This window comes from Mastacembelus armatus, chromosome 7 (genome assembly GCF_900324485.2).
Source record: "Mastacembelus armatus chromosome 7, fMasArm1.2, whole genome shotgun sequence".
NCBI lineage: Eukaryota > Metazoa > Chordata > Actinopteri > Synbranchiformes > Mastacembelidae > Mastacembelus > Mastacembelus armatus.
Window position 1 is genome coordinate 17,875,281 of NC_046639.1, and position 14,466 is coordinate 17,889,746.

Sequence of the window (14,466 nt, forward strand, 5' to 3'; positions counted from 1 at the left end):
GTTTACTTAACCCATTTCTGGTATGTGGTTCTGTCTGTTTTATTGGGTTAGTGTTTTATGGTTGTAGAGGGTTGTAAATAACTGCCAACAATTTGTTTAGTTCTGGTAGAGGCCAGAAGATAGAGGACACTTGAACAAACATGTAGGGTCTTCTCCAACAGGAGCCCACCCCTTGTGACAAAGATATATAAACCTGGTGTTGTAACACAAAGTCAGAGGATTTTCTGCAAGGACGTCCTCTCCGGGCCCGTGATTAAACCTGAGATGATTCATCACACTTGCGGTTGTTTCTGAGAATTAGCAACTCTCAAACTTAAAGAAATTTCCACGACAAAAGCCTCCACAGCCAAATACCTACAGAGAGTAAGGCCTAAGAAGTCAGCTAAATGGGAAGAACAAGGACCAAGCCATCAACACCTATGTCCTGCCGGTCATCAGATACCCCGCTGGCATAATAAGCTGGCCAAAAGAGGACATAGAAGCCACTAATGTCAAGACAAGGAAGCTCTTCACAATGCATGGAGGACTTCACCCCAAATCCAGAGACTGTACACTAAGAGGAAGGAAGGAGGCCGAGGACTGGTGAGCGTCAGAGCCACCATCCAAGATGAAACAGCAAAGATCCATGAGTACATCAGGAAGATGGCCCCAAGCGATGGAATACTTAGCGAATATCTCAGGCAAAAGAAGCCTGATGCAGAGGAAGAGGAGCACGAACCATCATGGCAGGACAAACCCCTGCACGGTATGTACCACCGACAGATACAAGAAGTGGCTGATATCGAAAAGTCCTACCAGTGGCTGGAAAAAGCTGGACTGAAAGACAGCACAGAGGCACTAATCGTAGCAGCACAAGAACAGGCCCTGAGCACAAGATTGATAGAGGCCGGGGTCTACCACACCAGGCAGGACCCCAGGTGCAGGCTGTGCAAAGATTCCCCTGAGACAATCCAGCACATAACAGCAGGTTGTAAGATGCTAGCAGGCAGAGCATACATGGAACGCCATAACCAAGTGGCCAGCATAGTGTACAGGAACATCTGTGCAGAGTATGGGCTGGAGGTCCCAAGGTCAAAATGGGACACACCTCCAAAGGTGGTGGAGAATGACCAAGCTAAGATCCTGTGGGACTTCCAGATACAGACCGACAAACTGGTGAAGGCTAACCAACCGGACATAGTAGTGGTGGACAAACAGCAGAAGAAGGCCATAGTGGTAGATGTAGCAATCCCAAGTGATGGCAACATCAGAAAGAAGTAACATGAGAAGCTGGAGAAATACCAAGGGCTGAAAGAAGAACTAGAAAAGAGGTGGAAGGTAAAAGCAACAGTGGTCCCCGTGGTAATCGGCACCCTCAGGCTGTGACCTCCAGACTGGGAGAGTGGCTCCAACAGATCCCAGGAACAACATCCAGAAGAGCGCAGTGCCAGGAACAGCTAAGATACTGTGAAGAACCCTCAAACTCCCAGGTCTCTGGTAGAGGACCCGAGAGTGAGGAAGACACACACACACCACCCATAGGGGTGAGAAGAGAATTTTTTTAAATATATATGTAAATATCAGAAATCTAGACATAAAGCTTTTATTTTCTCTAAAGCTGAAGCGTTTAAAAAAAACATTAGAAAAACAGCACTGAGTTTCTCTGCTTTCCCCTCAGCTCCTCAGTCACATGGATGCTCCTTCATTCTGGGCATTAATAGTTTGATTAAATGTTTGATCTGAAAACCAGTGACTGCAGTGGATCCACTGCTCATAAACACGAGTCAGTGTGTGGATGGCACAAGGTGTGAGCAAAGGTAAAGTTGCATCAACCAACTGTGGAGAATCAGAGCACCCTGGTAGCAGGACAGTTACAGCGGCTGCCACAGTTTGGTTCTGGCTGCAGATGTTTGATGCCTGTTTTCCTTCTCTCTCTGTCCATGTTTCCCGTCTGTGTCAGTGTGTGAGCTGTGCTACTGGCAAACAAAACAATCTTTAGATTTTTATAGCACCAGTATTGCACCATAATTCATCAGAGTTTCACTGATCTTTAATCTGAGTTGACCAAAATGACAAACTATTATATTGTAATACAATATATTGTGATGTGATGGCAAACTTATATATAAAATCCAGAAATGGAAATCTATAATGTACTATGTGGCTTCTAGTATAAATATTACACAAATGAAATAAACATTTCCCTGTGACAGGCTGATGATCTGTACAGGTGGTATGATTTCTCACCCACTGCATGCTGGGATTGACTCCTTCATTGTGTATGGTTCCCATGGTTACAAGTGTTCAAACTGGTTCCTTTACATTGTGACTAGAATCCTGTCCACAGTCTTTAGTGGGAAAAGCTGCATTGATGGATGACTGTTTCAGGTGGAGTTCTTTAGTGAACTGACTGTAGAAATGTGTAAATATACACACCAGAGATCTGTATTCTCAGATTTTACTTTTATATTTTTTCCATTTGTTATATATTTTTATAGAAAATAGCTAGTTTTTCATTTTCTTATCCTGCTCCTGTTTTGTATCTTGTGTCTTACCTGTTGGTGTGATTATGTGAATTTCCCCACTGTGGGAAAAGGTTGTTCTCACTGCTGACCTATGACTCTGCACGCTGAAGCATCTCTGACCTCTGGTGGACAGTCTCTCAGGTTCCATCCGATGTTCCTGAAGTAACAGTACAGATTTCTTAGCAGTACTTTACTCTGACTGTGTGGGATTAACACTGAGTGTTGGTTGGTTGTTCTGATTTTCAGTCGGATTTGGCTGAGTTCTGTCTGTGGCCCCCTGTGCTGTCAGGCTGCTCCAGCACTGACACAACCCAGTAAAAATGTCTGTTCAGTCTGAGCTGTGCTTCCACAGTGTGTGTGTGTGTGTGTGTGTGTGTGTGTGTGTGTGTGTGTGTGTGTGTGTGTGTGTGTGTGTGTGTGTGTGTGTGTGTGGGCATCTGGAAGCAGAGTTTGGACTCAGCTGCTGTCTGGACACAGACTCTGTGTCTTTGGGATGTGTCTGATTAAAGGATCAGTGCCGGCACAGCAGCGCCTCCTACTTTTCAGAAGAGAAAGTGAAAGTATTCAAACGAGGAAAACAAGATACAGCAGGTGTGTCAGACTCTGCTGGTCACAGCATGATTCATATGGTTCCCTCTGTACTTTCACATAAGGATGGCAGTTGGTTCTTTACACTTTTGTGTTCCTAGTTCAGAAACTGTAAATTCTTAGTTTACCATATATACAGGCCATAGGGGCCAAACTGATCCTGAAGCTTGATGAGTCCATGTTACAGATTCAGTGTGAGGAGGAACAGGGTCCAAGCCTTTACAACAAACATTCACTCTGTTCTGGTTCTGGAGTCTGGTCCATGTGAGATCCTCAGGCTGAAGCTTTTGCAGGAGAAGCCAGACACATCAGCCCCTGTAGAAATGGACACACAGCTTCACAACATACTGAGAAATATTGGATGACTATAGTTCAGCAGGTTTTATTAAGCTGTAATGTGTAATTATACTGTTTCTGCTGTGTTGCACATGTGATTATCATCATAGTCATTATCCTCAATAACCAGTGAAGTCTGATGCTTATCAAGCAATACATGATGAATCTATTACACATTTCCTGTTTACTTGGTAAGATATGTAAATTCATCATAGTGCAATTTTTTGTCATATTACAACTTATCAAAAAAATGCTCTCAATTTGACATCTGCAACATCTGTTACGTCACTAATGAGGGAAACGTAGAGGACCCAAAGACAAATTCAAAAACAGAGTCAATTTATTCTAACACAAAATCACTGGAGGTTAATCCACACATAAAACTCTCCAGGTGCTCAGGACAGTCTTTCCTGGAAGTACAGGGCGGCGAATGCCTTGATCAGACTGCGTGGCTCGAAGGTGACAGGGTCAGGCACACCACAGAACTGATTTTCTCACTGAGTGAAGCCGGCGAGAGGCTACCGCGTGTAGATAACGGGAAGAACTGGCGACGCTGGAGAGGTGAACCGGAACCTTTATTGACGATGGTGAGTAATTGGGACCAGGTGATGCTCATCATTATTCTCAATAATGAGTGAAGTTTGATGCTTTTCAAATAATGCATGAAGAATTTATGACACATTTCCTGTTTATTTGGTGAGATTTTAAAAGAATCAATGACTGAAAGAAATGTGTAAAAAACCTTGGATTACAGAGACTGTAGTGTTTCCATTTGTTCTTAAGCTCAATGGTGCACTGGCGATGTGTCGGAGCAGCTTCACCAATTTCACTTCCAATAGACACTACTGCACCAATAACTCCATATGCTGCCCCTGCTACATCAGCCATGATGGATCTGTTCAAAGAGACCATAATGTACCATTGTGTTGTTGAAAGAGGTGGAATTAAAGGGATGATGTGTGCATACTTTACATCTTAAGGATATTAAGAATAGGACATTAAGTTGAATGTTGAGTAAAAATCTAAATCTACTGATAGAAAAGAAGAAAACAGTTGAATAGAAAAGTTTAAACTGATCAAGTATTACAGTTAAAAGTTTCTGTCCAATTGAATTGAGGCTTTAAGTTCAAGTTTAAAATATACTGGAAACTTTTTACCACTTTGTGCAAACCACACGAGCTATATTTATATATAGTTAACGTAGCTATATTTGATTGAGCTTGCATACACATTGTGAGCGGATGTCAGGCAGTGCATGCATGCAGAAACCATCATCCAGAAAGTCATAAACATAAAAACTAGTTTGAACCAGTCCAAGTGGGGGATTTTGGCCTGTGCTCACAGTGGGGAACCTGGGGAACCACCAGCAGAGACAGAAGGTAAGCACAAGAACTCTAGGGAAGAACATCAACTAACAATTCAGCAAACAGACAAAGGAATAGGCAGGGAATGAAGGAGAGAGACAAAGGGGCAGAGCAGGGACAGGTGAAACAGATTAAGACTGATGAACACAAAGCTGTCAGGGACCAGCACAGGGCAAACAGGAAGAAAATGCCAAATAAAAATCTTCAGCGGGAAGTCCCTGACTCTGGTCATGACAATACCACTCCCCGAGGGCCGGCTTTGAAATAGCCAAAGTCCTTCTACAAACATTGAGTGGGTGGAGGGGGAATCAGGAGGTGGTCGCCACTAAGGGCAGGCAGGGGGGAGATAGTCCAAAGTCCGGAGGTCGGCCCCCATAATGGCCCAGTAGATGGAGCGAACCGAGAGGGCAACCACAGTTAAGGATCTGGGGGTGCTCTGGAGGACAGCCTCTCAGAAGAACCAGAACCCGGGTTGGTTACGGAGGATGACCCTTCGGGAGTACTGACAACTGGGGCCGCGTACGAAGTAGACCTCCTGGAAAGCCTGGAGTCTGGGGCCGCTCTGGAAGAAGTTGAAAGAAGATCCCTCAAAAAGTCTGGGGTCTGGAGCTGCGCTAAAGGACGGCCCCTTGGGTAAACTGGGGTCTGAGGCTGCATCAGAGGAAGACCCCTTGGAAGTGCCGGGGTCCAGGACCGCTTTGGAGAATGGCACCTTGGAAGTGCTGGGATCCAGGACTGCTTTGGAGGATGGCTCCTTGGAAGTGCTGTAATCCAGGACCGCTTTGGAGGACAGTCTCTGAGAAGAGCTGGAACCCAGGGGTGCTGTGGAGGAAGACCCCTCTGGCAATCAGGGACTCAGGCTACAGCGGTGTTGGTAGGGCCGGTCGACCCACTTGGATGAAGTCCAGCTCCAGGGAGGCATGGCATTAGCTGGACCAGCCGACCTGCTGGAATGAGGCCCGAGAAGGAGCTGGGGAGAAGTCTCAGCAAGGACATCTCTCTTGGCACACTGAGGTCCAGAGAGCTGTCAAAGAACCTCAGCTGGCACAATGAGGACCAGGAACTGGGAGAGGGCCTCAGTGGGGATAACTTTGTCGGCCCACTGAGGTCCTGGAACCTGGCAAAGAATCTCAGTGGGGACACAGTCATCAGTGCAATGAGGTCCTGGGATCCAAGACTCGGATGGGGAGGCTGGAGGCTCGGGCTGACAAGCTGTAGGCACAGGCAGGAAGGCTGAAGGCTCGGGCATAGAAGCTGAAAGCCTGGACAGGAAAGGCTCAGTCAATGTCGAAGGGGACTGGAGAGCTGGCGGTGGAACCTTGAGAGCCAGCGAGGAAACCAGGAGAGCCAGTGGGGAGGACTGGAGAGCCAGAGGTGAAACCTGGAGAGCCGGCAGTAATAAACATTGCTGCACCAGTAGCTTCAGATGCTGCCCTTGCTACATCAGCCATGATGGATCTGTTCAAAGAGACCATAATGTACCATTGTGTTGTTGAAAGAGGTGGAATTAAAGTGATGATGTGTGCATTCTTTACATCTTAAGGTTATTAAGAATAGGATGTTAAGTTGGATGTTGAGTAAAAATCTCTTGGTAAATCTACTGATAGAAAAGAAGAAAACAGTTGAATAGAAAAGTTTAAACCGATCAAGTATTGCAGTTAAAAGTTTCTATCCAATTGAATTGAGGCTTTAAGTTCAAGTTTAAAATATACTGGAAACTTTTTACCACTTTGTGCAAACCACAAGAGGAAACAGTGAACGTAGCTATATTTATATATATTTAACCTAGCTATATTTGGTTGAGCTTCCATACACATTGTGAGCGGATGTCAGGCAGTGCATGCATGCAGAAACCGTCATCCAGAAAGTCATAAACATAAAAACTAGTTTGAACCAGTCCAAGTGGGGGATTTTGGCAGTGTTCACAGTGGGGTAGCCCTCTATCCTCCAACTTGTGCTTAGGGTTCTTATAAAAAACCCTGATTTTGTGTAGATAAGGCTTTTCTCTGGCTCTATTTTTAGAGGCTCTGTGCTCTTTTTTTCGAAGCCCTCTGAAGCTCTCTAGTTTAGTTACCTTGTTTTGTGAAACCTAAACCCAATATATTCTGATTGACTCTTAATACTTGTGCAAGTTTTTCTTCTGAGAGAGAGAATAATTACATAAGAGACCATGGCATCTTCAAAAGAAGACTGAGATGGGCCCCCAAAGGTGAGCTGATGCAATACTCACACCTTGTCACACACAAGCTTTAGGCTCACCCACACACACCTCATATAGATTTGGGGCCAAAAATCTCAACAGACCTTTTCCCTTAATTTAGGGAAATTCCTATTTTAAGATACACCTATAACTGTTAGGGTCTTCTAGGAAGGGAGTTTCTGTAGGATTTTTGAGTTGGAGTTAAAGACAGGTTTGTGAGTTCAGTGCTAACCACAAAGTCACTGTGCTGCCCAGTTGAGTTGAGTTGAATTGAATTGAAGAGCAGGACAGCTTATGTTAGACAGATAGCTTAGTTAGATTTGCGACTCCGTAAAAGTTAAGAAGGGACCCCACCAGCACCTACAAGAAAAAGGTGATTGACTGTTTAAATCACCTAGAAAAGGACAATGCCATTGACAGGACCACCTACTACAAACTGTATCCAAGGGAGACCACCCCTGTCTGTATGGGATCCCTAAGATACACAAACAAGGAGCCCCACTCAGGCCTATCGTCAGCAGCATAAACTCAGTGACATATAACATTGCCAAACACCTTGCCACCATCTTAGCACCACTGGTAGGTCACACAGACCATCATATCTGGAATGCAGAGGAATTTGCCTCCAGAGTCAGGCATCTAAATCTGGATAGAGATTAAACTATGGTATCCTTTGATGTTACATCCCTCTTCACCATCATCCCCACCACCGATGCCTTAACATCTGTTAGGAGAAGACTAAAAGAGGACAGCACCCTGTCTACCAGGAGCAGCCTCAACGCAGACCAAATCTGCCTGCTATTGGACCTTTGTCTAAACACCACATACTTTTCATACAGAGGTGAATTTTACAGAAACATGGATGTGCCATGCCCCACTGTGTCACCAATTGTTGCCCATCTGTACATGGAAGAAGTGGAAAAGAAAGCTCTCAGTTCCTTCACCTGGATGACACTGACCTAAATATGTGGATAACACCTGGGTGAAACGTAAGACCTAGGAATTTCAAGCCTTCACAGATCACATCAATGCTGTTGATGCAAACATCAAATTTACCAGATAGGACACCAAAGAGAACAGGCCAGCCTTTTTGGACTGTGAGGTCATCCCTGGGTCTGATGGTAACCTAGAGAGTCTACAGGAAACCCACACACAGACCAAAACCTTCTTTTTGACTCCCACCACCCACTGCAACACAAACTAGGAGTCATCAGGACTTTTCGGCACAGAGCAAACTACATCCCTACCTCTATGGAGGCCAAGAGAAAGGAGGTCACACACTTGAAGACAGCCCTTAAAACCTTTGGCTACTCTAAGTGGGCTTTCAACAAGGGAACATCCACATCAGGCGTCAGCCTCAAGATGCACAGAGGAAAAACCTGGTCATTCCCTTTGTAGCAGATGTTTCTGAGTGGCTTAAACAGATTTTTGGGAAGCATCAGATACAAGCTCACTTCAAACCCACCAACACACTGAGACAGAGACTGGTTCACCCTAATGATCGGACACCAAAACAAAAGATCAATATAGATCTTTTGATCAAAAGATCAATTCCTGACATCCAGTGTCAGGAAGAATGGTCAGAACTCTACATTGGAGAAACCAAACAACCACTTAACAGGAGAGCGACCCAGCACAGGAGGGGCAGCTCCCTAGGACCACAGTCAGCTGTGCACCTCCATTTAAAAGAGACAGGACACTCATTTGAAGAAGGATGTACATATTTTGGACAGAGAAGATAAGGGGTCAGAGACGCTATCTTCCAATATCTTCCAGGGAGGACACATAGTTGGTGAATCAGATGGGTCACATGAGTCTATCATTAGATCCTAATGACCCCTGCCTGAGCTCACTTCCATTGTTCACCTAACAAGCCTATTCAGACCAGGTGTGAAGTGAAACCAACTCAGGAGTGTGGGTCTAACCACTCTCACCTGATTTACATAGCTCACCTAATGAGCCTATGGGTCTAGGGGTGGAGTGAAACCAACCTGGAAGATAAATTCGTGGTTCCATACCTGCTTATTCTGAGATTGATGAAGCCACTCAGATGGGTGGTGAAAACATTTCAACCTAAAAACTAGAAGTCCAGTTGCCATGACTCATCTGCATCAACTAGCGTCTGCTAAGCTTCAGCTGGTGGACAACCACCCTCACATTTTTGGTAAACTTGGGGATTCGTTTTTCCCTCGATAATGGCAAGTGGTCTGTAACTGTAGTTAATGTAACATCAAACTTAAAGCCTCACAGTTACAACCAGTCATTAGATTTGGGTGTTAGAAAGCATTTATGGAAAAATCTGTTTTATCAGCAACAAAGATAAAAAAGGAAATAAAAACCAACAGAGACAGAAGCTACCAACAGTTTAGTTCTGTGTGTTTTCCATATAGATTCAGGTGTCTGCTGATTGGCTGTGCAGTTGGAGGCGTGTCCACTTGTTGGTACATATTCTTGTTTCAAGCTGCAGCTCTCAGCAGATACAAACTGTTCTCCAAAGATGAAGGACTTCTTGGCACATTTTCCCATTAAGAACATCGGCACCTACACCACAGTCATTGTGGTTTTTACTTACAATGTTTTGCTAGACGTGGACATGGGATGCAAATGCAAACAGGAGCAAAAGCTTCAGTGTAATCTTTACATGACTTTACCCTTTTTTACTCTAACTGTCTTGATAATTTGTATGGACAAGACATTTCGGGGAGTTTCAAGATTTATATGTACATGTAAATGGGATGGACTGGGCAGTTGCAGATTTTGCTGGCTTTTAGTCCTTCGCATTCTTAAGGCAGGTTTAGTTGGTCTGCTGTGGGTTATAACTCTGTTGATCGATGGAGACTGGTATGTCTGCTGTCAGAATAAGAATAATAAGAACAATAGCACTGAATATTCACAGTTGGCCTGCAAAGACAAGAGCAACCTCACTGCTGAGGAACGACTCATCATCGCTGACCTGAAAAGTGAATCAAAGGTGAGTGTGTTTCTTTGTTCATACACACCATGTCCACAGTCCCTTTGTTTCACTGTGCTCTTATTCACTGTGTATTGACCTGTAGACAAACACTGTAAACTCTCAGTAATGCTGGTTTTTCTTTCAGGTGTATGGCTTCTCTATACTCTTTGGTATCATTTGTCTTGCAGCCATAATGTCACTGTTTGATTGGAGGAAATGCTGTGAAGGAAAATCAGACTGTTGTGAAAGAGAAACTTTATACGACACACTGATTATAGAAGAAGAGGAAAATGTACTAAAAGAGATTTTGAGGGAAAAAGCAAAGGAGGAGTTGACTAAAAAAATAAAGGAAAAAATTAACAGTGGAGCTTTGGGAGAATGTTTTAATGTTAGTGAAAACCTAATCAAAGAAAGAGCAACAGGAAGAATACCGGCAACAACAGAAACATCTGCAACACCAGTAACATTTGTCAGAATGGGAACTCCTGAAGCAGTAGTAGTTCCTACAGATGAAACAGTAACAATATTTGGCACAATAAGACTTTCTAGAACAACAGGATCAGCTGAAACAGCAGAACATTCCTCCTCATCAGTAACATCTGAGGAAGCAAGACCATCTGCAATACCAGGAAGATCTGAAACAGCAAGACCATCTGCAACACCAGGAAGATCTGAAACAGCAAGAACATCTGCAACACCAGGAAGATCTGAAACAGCAAGAACATCTGCAACACCAGGAAGATCTGAAACAGTAAGACCATCTATCACAGCAGCAACAGTTCAGTTGAATCCAAAACACACTTGTTTCACTGTGGACAAACCTCATAGACTGAATCTTTTTTATGCAGAATATTCTGTTCAGTTCTAACAGGATTAACATGTCAGGCTTACATCACTTCAACTAGTTTCAGGGTTTTGTTTCTGAACATGAAACTTTGACTCATGGTAGAAACTTCTCTGCAGGGGGGAGGAATTGAACTGGAATCATTGCTGAGCACTAGTAAGTATCCCCATTTCATATCATACAGAACACACCTGTCTAACACTATGAGACAAAGGCTGCACACTGCAAGTGCATGATACACGATCCGTTTTAACTCTGCTGCTGTATATAATCCACAAGGCTGGCATCAGGCACACACCCAGGGCTTCAGTCCAAAAGGTCATTGGTTATGGGAAACAATGCAGTGCAGGTATGTATGTTTTGGAAGGAGGAGGAGAACTATAGAAGAGAAAACACATCTACAGACTGATTTCTGTTAATTCTCTGCTGAGTGTTGTGTACTCCAGGTAGCCCACACTTATCACTAGTAGAAAAACAGGAAGAAACACAGTAATTTATATGAATAACTGTGTCTTGAGATGACTGTATTGTTATTTGATGCTATGGAAATAAGCTAAATTGAATTGAATATTAAAAATGTAGCAGTCGATCATGAGGAGCCACTTTTAAAGATGAAAACTGAACACTTCAGGTTATAAATGGTCAACACAGATTAATTCAAAGTGTTTTACATAAATAAAAGTTAAAGTTACACAGGCAAGAGTTTAAATAAAACAGTAAAATATAGGTTAATAGAGTAAAATGTCATTTTAATGTCATTCATTAAAATTAAATTAGAAGAGAATTAGGGCAGATTAAACACTTTCAGTTGTCATATGTAGACAGAAAAAGAGAAGTTTATAGCTTAGACTTAAACATTACAGATGAGGCTTGTCTAACATCATGAGGACTATTCCAGATTTTAGCTGCATAGAACTGAAACGCTGCATGTCCCTTTTTTGTCCTGACTCTGGGCATGAGCAAAAAGCCTGTCCCTGATGTTCTCAGAGTTCAAGATGGTTAATATGACATCAACATGTCAGAGATGTACTATGGTGCTTATGCCATGAAGAGACTTATACACAAGCAGGGCTGTTTTCTCTGAGTGACAGGAGCCAGTGCAGAGATCTGAGAACAGGAGTAATGTGGTTGTACTTCCTGTTTCTAGTTAGGACCTAAGCAGCAGCATTCTGAATGTACTGTAGCTGCCTTACAGCTTGTTTTGAGAGCCCGGTGAGCAGGCTGTTACAGTGATCTAAATAAATCAATTAATTAATTAAAAAAATATATATTTATGATAATGTAATTATCAACAATGCTAATGGAACAGCATAAGAAACATGATAGAGAAACTCACCCCAACTGGTCGAGGTAGATGGCCGCCCAAACTGAGCCCGGTTCTGCTGGAGGTTTTTTCATCCGTTAAAGGGAGTTTTTCCTCTCCGATGTTGCCAAGTGCTTGCTCATAAGGGATTTGTTGGGTTTTTAGTTTTAGTTTTTGTAAAGTGCCTTGAGATGAGTTGTATTGTGATTTGGCGCTACAAATAAAATTGAATTGAATTGAATGCTGTAGTCATGTAAATCTGCTTTAATTATCACGAGTGAGTTTATGAAATAAGTGTTGTAACAACATCCAGAGTGAATCGTTTGAGTTTGTTTGATAAAACTAGTCTGTTTGATAAAACTAGTCTGAATGATTCATTCACAAATAGAACTGATTTTTCTCGAGTTCAGCGATCCTGTCGCTGTTTGTGTGAAACTTCTAATTCACTCAGAGAATAATAATAATAAACAACAACAACAACAATAATGATGATAATAATAATAATAATAATAATAATAATAATATTAATCTTGTTCATGTCTAAGCCGTTCCTTTACCTATAAACTCTCCCTTCTGTGTCAGCCACAAAAACTGTAACCTGAGTGAAGAAGATCGGAGACAGGAAGAGGGGAACGTAAAATGTGAAGAAGAAGGTGAGCTTTAGAAAACATGCTTCATTGCTGATGTTTAAATTTTTTACATGTTAATTTTGTCATGTAAATGGTATCAGTGTTTAACAGCTCATGAGGTATGTGTGCAGAAAAGGTTTGTAAGTTGCTAATGTAATGTATATGGTGTAGTTCTCTTAATGTACAGTCTAAGATTGACAGACTTATTTTATTAGTATGTTGAAACATGTTGACTTGTCCAGACCCAGCTTGTGCAGCTCCAGCTTCTTTATTGTCTCTCATTGAATATGCAATAGTTCTAATGCTCATTGATAGTGATTGTTGCTACATATGGCAAGAAGTTAAGATAATTGGGGGATGGGGCCTTGGGGCCTGAAGTACAAATTAGCCAGGGGACCCAGAAACCCGAGCAACGCCCCTGTCCATGGCACTTTTTGCCTGTTCCTGATCAGTTTATCTTTAGCAGGAGCAGTCACATCAATAACATTTAGAACTGCATCTTTGGGAATTATGGACAGATCAAAAAAGACACAAAAATGATCAGACAAAACAACATCAATCATAGTGACATTTCAAATGTTAACAGTCTTAGTGATGACAAAGTCCAGAGTGTGACCTCTGGTATGGGTCGGCTCACTAACATGTTGACTAAGGCCGTAGGTTTCAAGGACAGTAGAAAATTCTTTTGCATTTCTGTCACAGATTTTCTCCATATGTACATTAAAATCACCTGTAATAACCAAACAGTCAAACTATGGAAACAACTGAAAGGATCTCAGTAAAATCATCAATATTTGACATGATCTTGTAAATGACTTGACTGACTTTATTATTGATTTACTGATTATTTTATTTATTTCTTGTCATTGTCCATCTTCAGTCTCTGCTGAGCTCAGTCTCTATTTCCATACAGAATCATATGTTGTGTGTTCACATGAATGAATCTGATTCACTGACAGATCATTTCCTTCCACAGAGGAAAAAACTCCGCTTGATCCAGAAGAAAAGAAAAAGCAGATGTGATGTATCAGATGCCATATACCACCATAACTCATCAAAGTTGCACTGATCTTTAATCTGAGTTTATCACCAAACAGATAGTTTTGTTTTTTTTTTAGTTTTAGTTTGAAAGAAATGTTTGATTGATTTATATTTTCTATATTGTTTCCTGTTCATTCAGAAAAAATTCTTCTTCAGCATATTTAAGAACAAATGCTGCTGTATTATTATATTGTAATACTCAGAATTATCAGGGCCAAGATAAATATAAAGTAACAACTGGATATTAAAATCTAATTCCTTATGTCTCCTATATTAATGATACAAAAAATGCATAAAAATTACACAGATGAGATAAACCATATGGGCACAGTAGGTTGTAGGTCTGAACCCCAGTGGACCTGGGGCCTTCCTGTGTGTAGTCTACATGTTGTCCCCTTGTCTGTGTGGGTTTTCTCCTCCCACTGTCCAAACACATGCAGGTTAGGATTAGGGTCTGAACCCCAGAGACCATATGTGCATAAATGCAGATACTGCATATATATATATGACTGTATGTGACCCAAGTTTCCTGTTTTCATGTAGTGTTTGATTTTATTTTTGGTGTTTCCTGTTAAGGTGTTTTATTCGGAAAAGCCTTTGAACACAAGGAAAGGAAACAGTATTAGTTTTAGTGTCAGGTTTGTGTTTTATCTTTATATATGTAAAGGTTTGCGGGTAGTTTTTACATGTCAGTTCGCTAACTT

At 42.1% G+C, this 14,466-nt stretch overlaps 1 protein-coding gene across 2 annotated transcripts; it reads left to right on the plus strand.

Annotated features, from left to right (window-relative positions):
• Nucleotides 1-9,480: 9,480 nt before the first annotated feature.
• On the plus strand, nt 9,481-14,433 carry LOC113145788 (uncharacterized). 2 transcript variants are annotated; one of them, XM_026332870.1, is made up of 6 exons: nt 9,481-9,963; nt 10,091-10,696; nt 10,909-10,945; nt 11,069-11,138; nt 12,675-12,745; nt 13,698-14,433. In XM_026332870.1, exons 1-6 carry the CDS (start codon nt 9,490-9,492, stop codon nt 13,742-13,744), a joined length of 1,305 nt encoding a protein of 434 aa, XP_026188655.1. In that variant the 5' UTR covers nt 9,481-9,489; the 3' UTR covers nt 13,745-14,433. The 2 variants fall into 2 exon arrangements, 1 of the variants encoding a protein (XP_026188655.1); XR_003297271.1 differs by lacking the exon at nt 11,069-11,138.
• The last annotated feature ends 33 nt before the right edge of the window (nt 14,434-14,466 follow it).